Source organism: Cryptomeria japonica, chromosome 9 (assembly GCF_030272615.1).
Source record: "Cryptomeria japonica chromosome 9, Sugi_1.0, whole genome shotgun sequence".
NCBI lineage: Eukaryota > Viridiplantae > Streptophyta > Pinopsida > Cupressales > Cupressaceae > Cryptomeria > Cryptomeria japonica.
The window spans coordinates 122,100,437-122,114,248 of record NC_081413.1 but is presented as its reverse complement, the minus strand read 5'-3'; the positions used below and the strand labels follow the sequence as shown (position 1 = coordinate 122,114,248).

At 29.7% G+C, this 13,812-nt stretch overlaps 1 protein-coding gene across 1 annotated transcript; it reads right to left on the bottom strand.

Annotated features, from left to right (window-relative positions):
* Positions 1-3,954: 3,954 nt before the first annotated feature.
* Positions 3,955-7,916, bottom strand: LOC131062760 (bifunctional pinoresinol-lariciresinol reductase 2). Its single transcript, XM_057996480.2, has 5 exons — positions 7,572-7,916; positions 7,239-7,385; positions 4,668-4,908; positions 4,336-4,539; positions 3,955-4,246 (listed from the first exon to the last, which is right to left on the bottom strand). The coding sequence occupies exons 1-5, from the start codon at positions 7,752-7,754 to the stop codon at positions 4,083-4,085; spliced, it is 939 nt and encodes a 312-aa protein (XP_057852463.1). The 5' UTR covers positions 7,755-7,916; the 3' UTR covers positions 3,955-4,082.
* Between the last annotated feature and the right edge of the window lie 5,896 nt (positions 7,917-13,812).

Genomic DNA, 13,812 nt, shown 5'->3' with positions numbered 1-13,812 from the left:
TTTGGGTGGGATCTCTATGTACATGGGTACCTAACATGGCCTCATTTACCAAGACCCATCTTTTCACCCACCTAAACTACGCTTAAGGGGGTGCATTAGTGTAGGTTTTTTATTTTCCTTATGTTAGGGGATATTTATTTTTCCTACACATATATTATTAAGCTTGCTTAGGTTATTAAGAGTGGTTTATATGAGGACGTGTGGAAAAATACTTTAGCTACACGTGTAAATCTCCACCTCACATGGGTAGTTGAGTTACACACCCTCTTTTGGTTATTGTGCCACCTCTCATAGCCACTATTATGTCATTTTCTAAGTGGTTTATGGGGTAGTTAGGTTTCTCACCATCTTTCAGCTTTATCTGTCACCTCTTATAACTCCTTTTTGGTTTTCATGTAATGAGGTTATGCCACATGTTTTGGCATTTACCAAGAAGGTAAAATCTCCCACTTTTTATGGATGTGGGAATTAATGCACCTCTTGGATGTATATTCTATTATTTTTCTATATAATAAACACTATACTCTAACCTTCACAAGTGTGGTGATTGCTCGGTGAGAGTCTTCTCCAAAATTCTCTTATGACTCTATTTTTTCTCTGATATCATAATTATCTTCATTCAGCTATTTTGATCTTCAATCATCTATTGCTTGGGGAGTTGCATGTGATCTGCAACTAACATCAAATCTTGGCTCAGTTCTCGCTTCTTGCAGAATCTAACAGAAAACAGGTACGGAGCTGCAATTCTCAGGATTGGCTTTATTCATAGAGATGAACAGGTTCCCCTTTGGACAGTGAAAAGTGTGGAGGATCGGTGTGATAGGCTCATGAGTCCTGACATTTCAGGAGTTCCTTCTGGGAACAAATCTTAATATTTAAGAATCCAAGTTTGTGGCTTGATCCGACGACTGCAACTCACTGTTTGTGTATAATTACTTCAATTTTAGCACATTTAACCTAATTTCAGAATCTTTACAATTCAACTTAAAAGAGGGCAATCAATTCAAATCCAATAAACCTAATAAGGATTCACAGCCCTATCCTTGCTAATTTGTGGCTAGATCGATTGGGTTTACCCCTCTTTTTAATTTAATAGCCCCTAAGCCTAAAATTAGTGGTTTTCATACCTCCTATGGTGGAAACCCTAATTTTTCACCATTACAGGAGGAGTGATGAGCTCCATTTTTTATCTTTTATTTAGACCTTTTATGTTGTTTAAGACTCCTTTATGTTTTTAAAAGAATGGCATTATATGACTTATATCTATTTCAAACCATAACTTTAAGCAAACCTTTGATGTCTTGAAGCCTTTTTTAATGAATGTCATGAATGTTAAATGAATGTGTTTTTTATTATTAATAATTATAAATGCTATGTTTTAAGTGATTTTGAATGTACAAGGATATTTACACATTAACCCCTTGAATGCAGCTATTATGAAGGTGTCTCAGGTTATTGAGGAAGTGGTAAATTTAGTTGCCAAGTCACAACAGACCATTGAAGAGATCAAAAACACCAAATCGGGAAGGAATCAAAGTGGTTACAAACAACTAGCCAGTTGTTATGGCAATCAAGGACTCTTTGATCCAGTTGAATAACAGTCATCCTTTCATTTACTCACCACGCCTGTTGGTAGAGTAGATATAGGAGGATAATATAATAAATTTTAATCTCCATAAATAGAGTCTTACTCTGTTTCCCCCTTTTTGTTCCTATTTTTCATGCTTTCAATAAAAGTCGCCTTCCCGATTTTAAGGAGTGGAGTGTCTACAATAGTTAGTTAATCATAGCTTTTCTTTCCTATAAATTCACCAAACCTATTCTCAAAAAGGTTGGTTGAAAGATATGTAATTTTCTATTTTGTTGAACTAAGTATTTTGAAATAAAGAATAAGATTTTGTTATCTCTATCATCTGTATGAGTGAATGATGAAATTATGAATGCATAGCATTTGAGTTTCAAGTTAAACACTGGGAAGAATCATCCAAGGGGGCCCACTTGGTGAGGATTCCATTTATTTAGTTTTTAGTTATTTACAATTCTATTCATAGTATAGATTTAAGTACTTGATTGTTCCTACAACCAAAACATGACTCAATTTCCCTTCTAAAATTGGAATCGATATGCTATGAAAAATTGATTTCTCATTAGCCCAAAACATTAAAATAATTCAATCATAATCACTTTCTTTTGGTTATGTTATGTTTTCAACTTCCATGTACAAGTGCATAACATTATTAAATGTTGTTATACCCATATTTGAAAACACTTATCCTAGCAATCTTCTCTATTTTATAAAAAGGCTCATATCCTTGCATTTCCAAGCCAACATGTATTGGCATATTGTGACACTGGTATTGAGATAAATTGTGTAATGGGTGTGATTTTTAAGTAATGTAGTTGTTCAATCCTTCTAGTATCATTTAATTTATCCCCTTAGGGAAAACACCATTGGTTTTGAAAAACTAAAAGTGAAAGAGGTTTTACCCACTTCAACAATTGGTCCTAGGTTGCCCAACCTAAACATAGGTTTTGTGATACTCTTCCTAGGTTTGATATCCTTTGCTCTTGGAAGACTATTTAGCCTTATAATTTGGAGCACATGACTCATATCACTGACACCTAACACCAAGGCTATCCAAGTTTGAATACCAAATGAAAGGAATAAAAAACACTTTTTACACTAATATTTAGATGAAAGGTATGTAAATAAACCAAGTTTCAACAAGTTCATAAAAGTAAAACATGCAAATGAAAAGGATGTGTTGATTTAACTTAAAAATCTCTTTCAAAAAAAATATGTAACAACAAAATGATCTTCAATGTATTATTTAGTTGCAAGCAATATTTATCTACAAGACAATTAGAGGACCTCATCCCTTGACACACCAAAACTATCTATAGACATTATTGTAGTATAATCCCCTACAAAATCACAGGTCTACAATATCTCCACTCAAGAACCTATTATATAAAAAAAATCCCAAATCGCAAACCATAAGTGAGTTTTTACAAAACAATGGGAAAATACCATGGGATAAATGTGGAATTTAAATTCCCATGCAAAATTCCTGATGAGTCAACATATTTAAGATAAAGTATAACTCCCACATTACAAAACACACCATATTCACACACAAGACTTGGGTGCTCCACCTTGGACTCGTTCTCTCTTTCCAAAAATGCTCTATAATGTGTCATAAATTGGTCAAAATTCACAATCTACTATTTAACTTCCCTCTTACAAGTTCTTATAGGCATCATAAAATATTGTTTGAATAAATATAATGTCATAGATGACCCTATGCATCATACATGACATTATATATTATATATCATCCTAATACAAAATTACTCATTACTCATAGCATAATGTGTCACCTTAAGTGGGACTCCCATTTTCATTTGAGAATATTAAATAATATAAAATAAATAAATAATCAAACACTATGATTTAAGGTGTATAATATCTAATATCAATATGATTTAATAGAACATCATCATACAAATTCTTATAATATGAAGACAAGAAATATCTAACATATAATTGACATCTTGTTTTCCACTAGATATACCAAGCATATATTCATTAATAACATTTTCATTAGAAAGAGCCACACTAATATGAAGCATAGAAGAATGCATACCATCTAAGAAATCATCATTTGTTTCTTGAGAAATGTGATCACCATATTGAAAGTGACCCAACATCATGAGGGGATAAACAATTTGATATATAACAAAGTTTAAATTTTAAAACAACATTCACACCAAATTTTAAATTTTAGTGAAATCGTAACATTCAAAATAAACACAATTTCAAATATCAAATTATTGTATTTCATTCAATACAAAAACATGTTTATTTATTCAACCTTAAAGCCATTAGTTTCCTTGAATAAAATATGTTGAGCACATTTTACAATATTCATCCCAAGGGGAAAAAAATCCCAATCATTTTTAATATGATTGCATAATATTATTATATAGATACTCTCGCATCTTTATTTAGTATAATATCAAAATATAAAAACTTTTGGAAGGCATTAAATTACATTTAAATACGTTCATGAAGAAGATTTTCATAGGTAGCGTTCCAAATAAGAATCTACTGTTGTGTATTTTACTTCTGGGTAAAGTTGGGAAGCTTCTACTCCATTAGGTCCAATTTCAAAATTATAAAGATCTCCTTTGTAGAACATCTGATAGAAATGTGATATTCCAATCTTCTCTCCATATGGTTGATCTAACATAAACATTGCAAAAAGATCAATTATATTAACATCTAAATATTAAAATTTTGCACTAAACTCATTGCAAACAATTGCAACATACCTTCCATGCCTGCAAGAAAATCCTCAACAGAAATATATGTTTTGTTCAAGCTCTTTCCTGATAATTTTTCCCATTTTTCTATCACTTCCTTCTGGGAAAGAATATTCAAAGGTGGCCTGATATACATAGTCTTATTCAAGGTGTGAGGGTCATCAATTGCTTTGATTGTGTATGTTCCAACATCATCTTCATCTACCCAAACAGCTATCAAGAGAATATATACCTTTTATTAGACTAAGTTGATTAGTAAAAATATATTATATTGTTACTTATCTTATATAAGCATGTAACACTTTAAACTGTATTAAAAACACATAATCTAATATAAAAACCTTTGACATTTCCATCTCCATAGAGCAATACTTTGTCCGAAGGAGGCATTACACGACCAAGTTGAGCTAATCCACCAACCAAGTAGCCAGCAAATATGTTGGCAGAGATATAAGTGTGAGGAATTGCTGCAGCTTCTATGGCCTCTCGAACTTTTAATTTATCAATAAATACAATGTTTCCAGGTGCCATTGCATGGTCCATCAATGCTGGATCCATCCCAAATTCTGAAGGAACAAACCTCTGAAAACAACAAAGTTTATATTCTTTTATGTATTATATTAATATTACAAATTAATTGTGTTTTTTTTTCTCATTATCAAACTTTAACATTATTTCCTAGTTCAATAATATTCTAATAGCTATCGTTTACTTTTCTTCCCAAATCATAAGAAACAAGAAAATCAAAAAACACAAACCCTGAAAAACAATAGAATTTGTGTTCTTCTATGTATTAAATTAATATTACATACTAATTGTGATTTCATTTTCTAATTATCAAACTTTAACATTATTTCCTAAGAATAATGTCCTAATAGCTCTACCATTTACTTTTCTTCCCAAGCCATAAGAAGCAAGCAAATCCAAAAACACAATAAGATAGCCCAATGTACAAGTGCAATTTGTAAAAGAACTTAAAAAGGAAAAATATATATAGTTTTAATGTAATAAATTTTTAAATATTAAATTGATATCTTTTAATAGATTTTTTACAAATATTTGTATTTATAAATTATTAAAGTCACTCATATATGAATACTTTACATTAATATTAAATATTGCTTCTTATTTATATAAAATAATTATAATTACTTAATTTCTTTTTTTAATATTTAAGTTTGAGAATAACTTAACTTCTCTTCTTTTTTCTATTAATAATATTTAAAAAAACAAAAATAAAAAATTTAAGATAAGTAAAAAACCTTGAAATTTAGATTATTAGTAATAAAATTATAAAATATAATTATAAAAAAAAAATCATAAGTTAAAACTTAAATAAACAAAAATTATATCGCTTCATTTTAAATAAATAAATTCATTAAAATACAATTTAAATATGTGGCCTCGATTGCAAACCATAAACGTTTTGCTTTTGTACCAACCCATTTTGCTTTGAACAAGCTATTTTTTCTCTCTAGAATGACGCTAGAATAACGAGAAGGGTGGGACTAGCCTAAGCCTTTCAGTCGTTCCTTTGGCAGCTTTTTGGCCATTGGTTTCTCTGGTTTGGTGTACCCACTCCCACCATACCACAAAGAAATTGTTAACCCGTCATAAATGTGACCGCCTAGCTAAATTTTAAAAGTATAAATTTTATAATTATTTTAAAAATATGTTTTAGATTATTGTTTTTTAAATTTTGATGAAAGATTATCAGTATGATTTTAAAAGTTATTTTAATAAAAAAATATATTTTATTATAATTATTATATTCGAAAGGTTTAGATGCAATTAATTTTATTAAAACAACGATTACTTAAAAGAGAAAATGTAATAGGTAAAAGGGCAAATCAGATCTTCAGAAAAGAATATTATTATGCGGATTACTTAAAATGGAAAATGTAAGAACAAGGACAAATCAGATCTTCAGAAAAAGATATTGTAATCTGGACTGTTTAAATGAGAAAATGTAAAATGAAAAAGGAGAAATCAGATGTTCAGAAAAGGATAATGCTGTGAGCTATTCAGATCCAAGGTTTATTTCTTTGGAGAAGAAATTCTAAGCTGAGGCTTTGTAATACTCACTTGTCAAGGCCTTGACAGTAAGAAAGCTTCTCCCTTCATTAATGGCTGTGTGCAGGTTGATCAACCATGGATCGGAACTTTTAGAAATCCAAAAAGGACGGCTGATATGGCAATGGACTAGAAAATAGGAAAAAAGTAAATGAAAGAAGTTTGTATTACAGAAGCAACAAATACTGTTGTTAATGGCAGCCAATTTACGATCCTAGATATGAAAAGCTTTGTTCAGGAGTTTGCTCAAAAGTTTCGCAGTGCAAAGTGCCTCATCTTTACCAATCCTTCAAGACAATTTCATATATTTTTACAGTTATAATTTAAATTTTCCTTTTTTCAAATGACGCTGGTAAATGACCTATTTCTGAACCTTAACTGTATTTTCATTTGACACACACATATAGTCATATTCCAGATCTGACTGTAAGCTCTAATTTGATTCTCTCTTTCAGATCTAGTAGATTTAACATTCTTTGTTACTATAAAACGATCATAAAATCTTTGAAGAAAAAAAAAATCTTGAAATCCGTCTCAATTATTTAAAAAATCTTCAAATCCTAAAAATTCTCAGCTGACACCTACTCATATATATTAATACGGGAAAAGAGCAGCAGTATGAAGCGGACGATAAACCGTGAACAGTAAGTGCTGAAATTAACAGGCAAAAATTTAATAGGTTGAAATTAAAATTTATTTTCCTTGATGAATTTCTGATCTACTTGCTTCTTGAGAAATATACAGAGATATCAATATTTACTCAGCAGATCTACTCTATTTTCACAGATTCAATATTACATGCCAAAAATCTGTGAGAGAATCTCAGAGGAATCACAGACCTTAATATTTCCAGCTTCTTTAATGGCCTCCACCAATTTGAGCTGTTGAAGGATGTAGTGACGCATGTGATTTCCTGCAATTGCACTTATCACAACATCAACCTGCTTCACAGCATCTACAAGGCTTCCTTGATCATCAAATGAAGCCTGCACAAAATGAATTACAATGGAAAAAAAATCCAAATAATTTATTGTCGAAAGATAAGCATAGAATCACTTGAAAATAAAGGAAAAACCTAATGTGCAAGAACTCCTAGCTGAAATCATATCAAATAAGCAAAGCTTAGAGATGCTGCAAGTAATCTATATTGCCTAGATTTGTATTGCATTTACCTCCACCAGTTTGGCACCATTCTTTTTGAAGGACAATAACATCTCCACTTTCTCAACATCAGAAACTACTTCTTTCCTAAACAAAATGAAAGTAGGATGGCCTAGAGCTATGCTGGCTTTTACAATCCTTCTGCCTATGTATCCTGTACCTCCCACTATAAGGATCCTGCTACTCTGTTCCATGCCTGCTTTCAAACTATTCCTTTAATGGCAGATCACTTTGGTACAGAAATGGTGCTTATCCCTCTATACTTATAGTACAATTGCTAATATAGATTCACATGAATCAAATATACAGCTAAATTTTGTATGAACGCAGAGTATGCTCAGTACGGACTATTTAACTAGATATTTTTTTTATTTTAGTTTTGTCAAGGATAGTGTGATAGTACGAACTATTCAATTAAATAAATTTTTTATTTTAATTTTATCAAGGTAGAATACTTATGTATCAATTGTAGTTAATCATAAATTTGAATAAAAATTTTGTATTGATATTTAATTTTTTATTTTAAAATAATTGTTAAAATATCATTTATTTGTCATTTTATTGGTTTATATTAGAAATAATAAAGATAAAAATCATATTTTTCTCTTCTTGAAAATGATATGTCTTGAAGCATTTAATTTATCAATCAAATTGCAATTGTATTAATGGCTTGAATGACATCATTATTGTATATATCACATCTTAACTTTATTGCATATTTTTTATTAGTTAATTTTAGAAATAGTCATTGCAAAATTAATTTGTCATTCAATTTTATAAAAAAGTCGTAATGCTTAATTTTGTGCTTAAATTGTTAGCCTTAATAATTTTTTGAATAGTGTTATAGATATTACATGGTAGCAAAATAATTTGATTTAAAAGTTATTTCTACCTACAATTTAACAATTTGCAATTATTTTATTGATTTCAATCATATTTTTTTCATTATATTTTTTAATATATTAAATTGTTTTGATATATTTGTACTCTAATTTTTTTTCATATTTGCATACTTTTGTTGGTGTATCATCTTTTGGGATTTTCAGATTTTTTATCTTCAAAAATTTAAACTTTAAAAAAAAAAAATTCCTAACAAATTAGTAAGCAAATCCTTCTTTACAATCTTAACCAAATTCTTTAGTAGCACTAATTATATCTTTACACTCACATAAACAATCACACTATTAATGTGAAATTATACTAATTACTCAATGCTAAATAAATAATAATTGTGGGTATTAGGGCACTATCTCTAGAATAAGAAAATAAATAATAATTGTAATTTAAGACAATATTTTTCATCATCAATCATGACAAGGAAATAATTAGAGAGCATAAATATATAATAATAGAAATTATTTTTATTACTGTTTTAAAATTTATAGGAATTATATTCTCTATTTACAAGATTATTTTTTAATTAAAATATTAAAAAATAATAATAATAATTCTATTAGAATGCACACACATAAAGTAAAACAATTTGTAAATAATTATTAAAATATAATATTAAAAAAATAATTTTTAATTCTATTAGAATGTACACACATAAAGTAAAACAATTTGTAAATTATAAAAATAAGGTACTTTGTAACTTTGAGTTGATGTGTTGATGTTTGATGAGTAGTTAGTTTCAGTTATCCTTTCTTGTTTGTCCCAGTGTATTGATCTATTTGATTTTTTTTTCTGTAATACAAAAAATGATATTTCTTAATATTTTTAGATAGATATTATATATTTTATAAATTAAACTATAAAATTAAAAATACAGCCTAATATATTAAATATAGAAATAAAGTATAAGATAGATTTATATTGATAAAGCTTGAATCCACTCTATTTCTAAAGTAAATAAAGTTATTTTATAAATTAAAAGTATTTTTATATTCAAAATTGTCAAATGAGGTAGTTGTGTTAAAGACATTGATGGAGACACAAAAATGTAGTTGTTAAATAAAGGGGGACTTTTGATCAATAGTCAAAATTACATCATTGTGTGCATCATGAGTGCTTCAAGAGTAATACATTTATATATATAATCAAATAAAGATAGATTGTTTCTAGAAGAAGATTATTAATTAGAAGACAAATCAAGTAAATTAAAGATTGTTGAAAAAAAAAGAAAATCACAATAATTAAAATATGATACAAATAAATTGTCCATAGAAAGTCTAGATGACAAATGGTATAATTGTATTGATTCAAATAAATAATTTGTATTGGATAAAAGATAGGTTATTATTAAAAGATTTAAGATATAATAATTGAATCAAAACGAATGTGTGTGAGAACATAGGGAAGAGGGAATAATGTTGAGCATGAGGTGAGAGCACCCTTTTCATACATAAGATTTTAAACTAAGTGGGAACCATTAAAAAATGTGAGTGCCCAATATTGTTTAGTTTTTTAAACATCTGAAGACATCTCGTTTATAAACACACTACATATTTTGGAGGTACCTAGTGATTTTTTATTTATTTAAAAAATTGCAATGTCACAAATATTTTTTACAGTTAAATTATTATATATACCTATTTCTACGGGCGTCTATTAGAGGGCACGGGTATTCGCGCGAAAGAGGGAAAGCAAAAAAACTTAACAATAAAAAATAAATCTGACGTGATTGATGGGAATAAATAATATAATTATTAAAAACTACTCCAATATTCGCATTTAAGGGGTGTGACTTCATCAGAAAACTAATTCAATTATCCGTTATTATTATTATTATATGCTCTATTTTATCATTTAAATTTATTTTTAAATATTATGATTATATTTATTACTAGCATAATTATAGTAGGGGATGATATCATATTTGTTCATTATTCCACTTAAAATATTATTATATTGTTATATTGTAATTAATATTAAATTATTATTAAGATATAATTATGTTATTATGTTTTAATATATTATTATTTTTATATTAACAAATTATTATTATTTTATATTCCTTCTTATCTTTATCCTTAAGATTAAGAAAAAGTGGACTTTATGTTTATATTTATATTTATGTTATTATTATTGTATATTATTATATAATAAAATTTATTAAATATGATTATAAAAATATTATAATTAATTATTAATATAGTTTAATATAATATAAATTAAATTAACATAAAGAAGAGATAAATAGAGAAAGGGAGAAGGAAGATAGAGAGTAGAGATAGACGGATAAGTAGAGTGGTGGAGATAGGGAAGAGGAAGGGATATAGGTATAAAGAGAGAGGGTGGGAGGGAGATTTATTTAGAGAAGTAGAGGTAGGTAGGAAAGGAGAGAGAGGTACGTATAGAGAGAGGGAGAGGGGACATAGATATAAGTAGAGAGAGAAGGGGAGAGAGGAGGGAATGAGGGAAGGAGAGCATGTAGAAAAATACAAGGAGTGAGACAAAGGTATGTAGAGAGAGAGAGAGAGAGAGAGAGAGAGAGAGAGAGAGAGAGAGAGAGAGAGAGAGAGAGAGAGGTAGAAAGATAGGTCTAGGTCTTGGGGTGGAGAGGAGAGAGTAGATAAATAGAGGTAGGGAGGGAGGTATGTAGAGGTATGTAGAGAGAGAGGGAGAGGGGAGATATGGGTAAATACATAGGGAAAGGTTGAGAGTAAGATAAGTAGAGAGGGAGCATGGGAGGGTGGAACAAAGAGAAAATGAGAGAGAAAGAGAGAGGGGTATGTAGAGTATGGGTAGGAAGGGAGTGAGGGGAGGTATGTAGGGAGAGGGAGAGATGAGATAGAGATAAGTAGAGAGAGGGGGGAGAGAGACAAATGGGGAGGTGGAGAGGTTAGATAGAGAGAAGAGAATGTGTGTGAGGTAGGTAGAGAAGAGAGGGGAGATGTAGATTAGATTAGTGAGAGAGATAAGTTTAGAGCTTAAAGAGAGAGGAGAGAATGAGATAGAGGTGGGGGAGAGAGGAGAGAATGAGATAGAGAGATGAGGGATAGAGGAGGAGAGGGAGAGTGATAGGAAGAGAGATAGGTCTAGAGATCAAGGGAGACAAAGAAAGTGAAATAGAGATAGAGAGAGAATGATAATAGGAGCTTAGTGAAATTTGACTAAGTCTGAGAAATTATAAGATCTAGAGCTTGGGGAGAGTGGAGAAAGTAAGATAGAGAGAGGTAGAGATGGAGGAGAAGGAGAGAGATAGAAAAAGAGATAGGTTTAGAGCTTGGGGGAGACAAAGAGCATGAGATAGAGAGATAGCAAGAGTGTGATGATAGGAGCCTACTAATTACTGAAATTTGACTATCTGAAAAATCATAAGATCTCCTAAAATCTTGAATATGCATTATAACTCCTAGAGATCTGAAACCATTCTCAAACATCCTGCCAATAACATATACATAAAATATAACAAAGTGTGTAGACAACACCTATTTCTGTCCACCTAATTAAAATAAATTTTATTTTTGTTTAATTACCATTCATCCAATCCTTTTTCAAATATTAATTAAATTAATATTTAATTAATTCATCCCAACCCTCTTCTCCTATTAATTAAATAAATTTTTCAATTTATTTGATTTAATTCATTTAACCAAATTCAGACCATTAATTAAATAAATAAATCATATTTATTTAATTAAATCTTCTTCTCTCACATTTAAATAAGTTAATATTTATTTAAACCCCCCAAAATCACATCTCTCACATTTAAATAATTTATTTAAATCACCTTTATCCTCCACCCACTTACATTTTCCTACAAATGCAAGTTGCACCACTATTTTAAATAAATAAATTATTTATTTAAAATCCTATTTATCCTCACCCACTTGAAACCTTTAAAGTCTTCAAGTCTTTAATGACTTCCTTCTAAGAGTCTTCTCAAGCCTTTAATGGTTTCCCTTAAAGTCTTCAAACTTAATTGTTTCCCTTAAAGTCTTCAAACCTTTAATGGCTTCTTTCTAGAGTCCTCTTAAGCCTTTAATGGTTTCCCTCAAAGTCTTCAAGCATTTAATGCTTTATCCCCCTTTTTCTCATTTAAATAAATTAAGATTTATTTAAATAAAATCCAAAATTCAAATTCACATTTAAATAAATTAATATTTATTTAAATATCTATCCAAATGCAAATTGCACCATTTAATTGAAATAAATGATTTTATTTTAATTGAAAATCCCAAAATTCCTCCCATTTGCATTCTCCTACAAAATCCACTTGCATGCCTAAACCCCTTCTAGATTCTTCTAATCACTTCCAATTTAGCCTAATCCTATCCTAATCATTGTCACATTCCTAAATAAAAGGAAGTCATTTCTCAAAAACCTCCAAAGTCTTCAATAACAATTAAAGTCTTTAAGTCTTTAAGTCTTCAAATGGTTAACCTCTAAAGTCTTCCAAACCATTAAAGGCTCTTACACAACCATTTATGGTTAGCTCACATTTGACCTTTGGTTAGAGACTTTCCTCTAACTTAACCATCCTTTTAACTCATGGGTCTCTTCAAAGAATTTATTTCTTTGACTAAGGTAACCATTTAACCCTTGCACATTCATTTATCCCTTGGATAAAAGGAATATCCATTAACCTAACCCTAACCCAACCCCTTATGGTAACCATCATATCCCCTCAAGCATTTAATGCTCCTCATCTCTCCTCTCAAGCCTCCTCATGGTGACACTTGTCAACATGGGATTGGGTTGAAAGTGTCACATGGATTGAAGATCATTCAATCCTAACCCTTGTTAAGATTACTCAATCTTAACCATCCAACTCCCCATTTCTTCTATAAATAGATTCCATTTCCTTCATTATCATCATCCCGAGTTTTTTACATGCAAGTTATGATATTTTCTTGTGTGCAAGTTATCAAGGAGTCTCATTTGCCTCTCTTTTCAAGCTTAAGCATTTAGGAGCATTCTAGGATTAGAATTATCATGTTAGAATAGCATGTTAGCATAGTATAATAGAATTATCGTAGCATGTTAGTTTCTTTATCATAACTTAGTATTATCATAGCATTATCATGTTAGGATAGCATATCATACTAACATAATCTTCATTTTAATCTCATCATCTTGCACCATATCATAGCTTTTCATATCCATATTATGCTAAGATCTTAGTTGCACTTGCATTTAGATATTTTATCATATATCCATCATTCTTTAGGTAGTCATCCTAGAGATCAAGTGCTCTTCCGAGCTGAGAGACACCTTGATTTGAAGGATCGTTGGAGATAGAGAACAATGAGACATGCTTAGAGCTTTTGTTTCATTTACTTATGTTTTATGTTTCATTGATGTCTA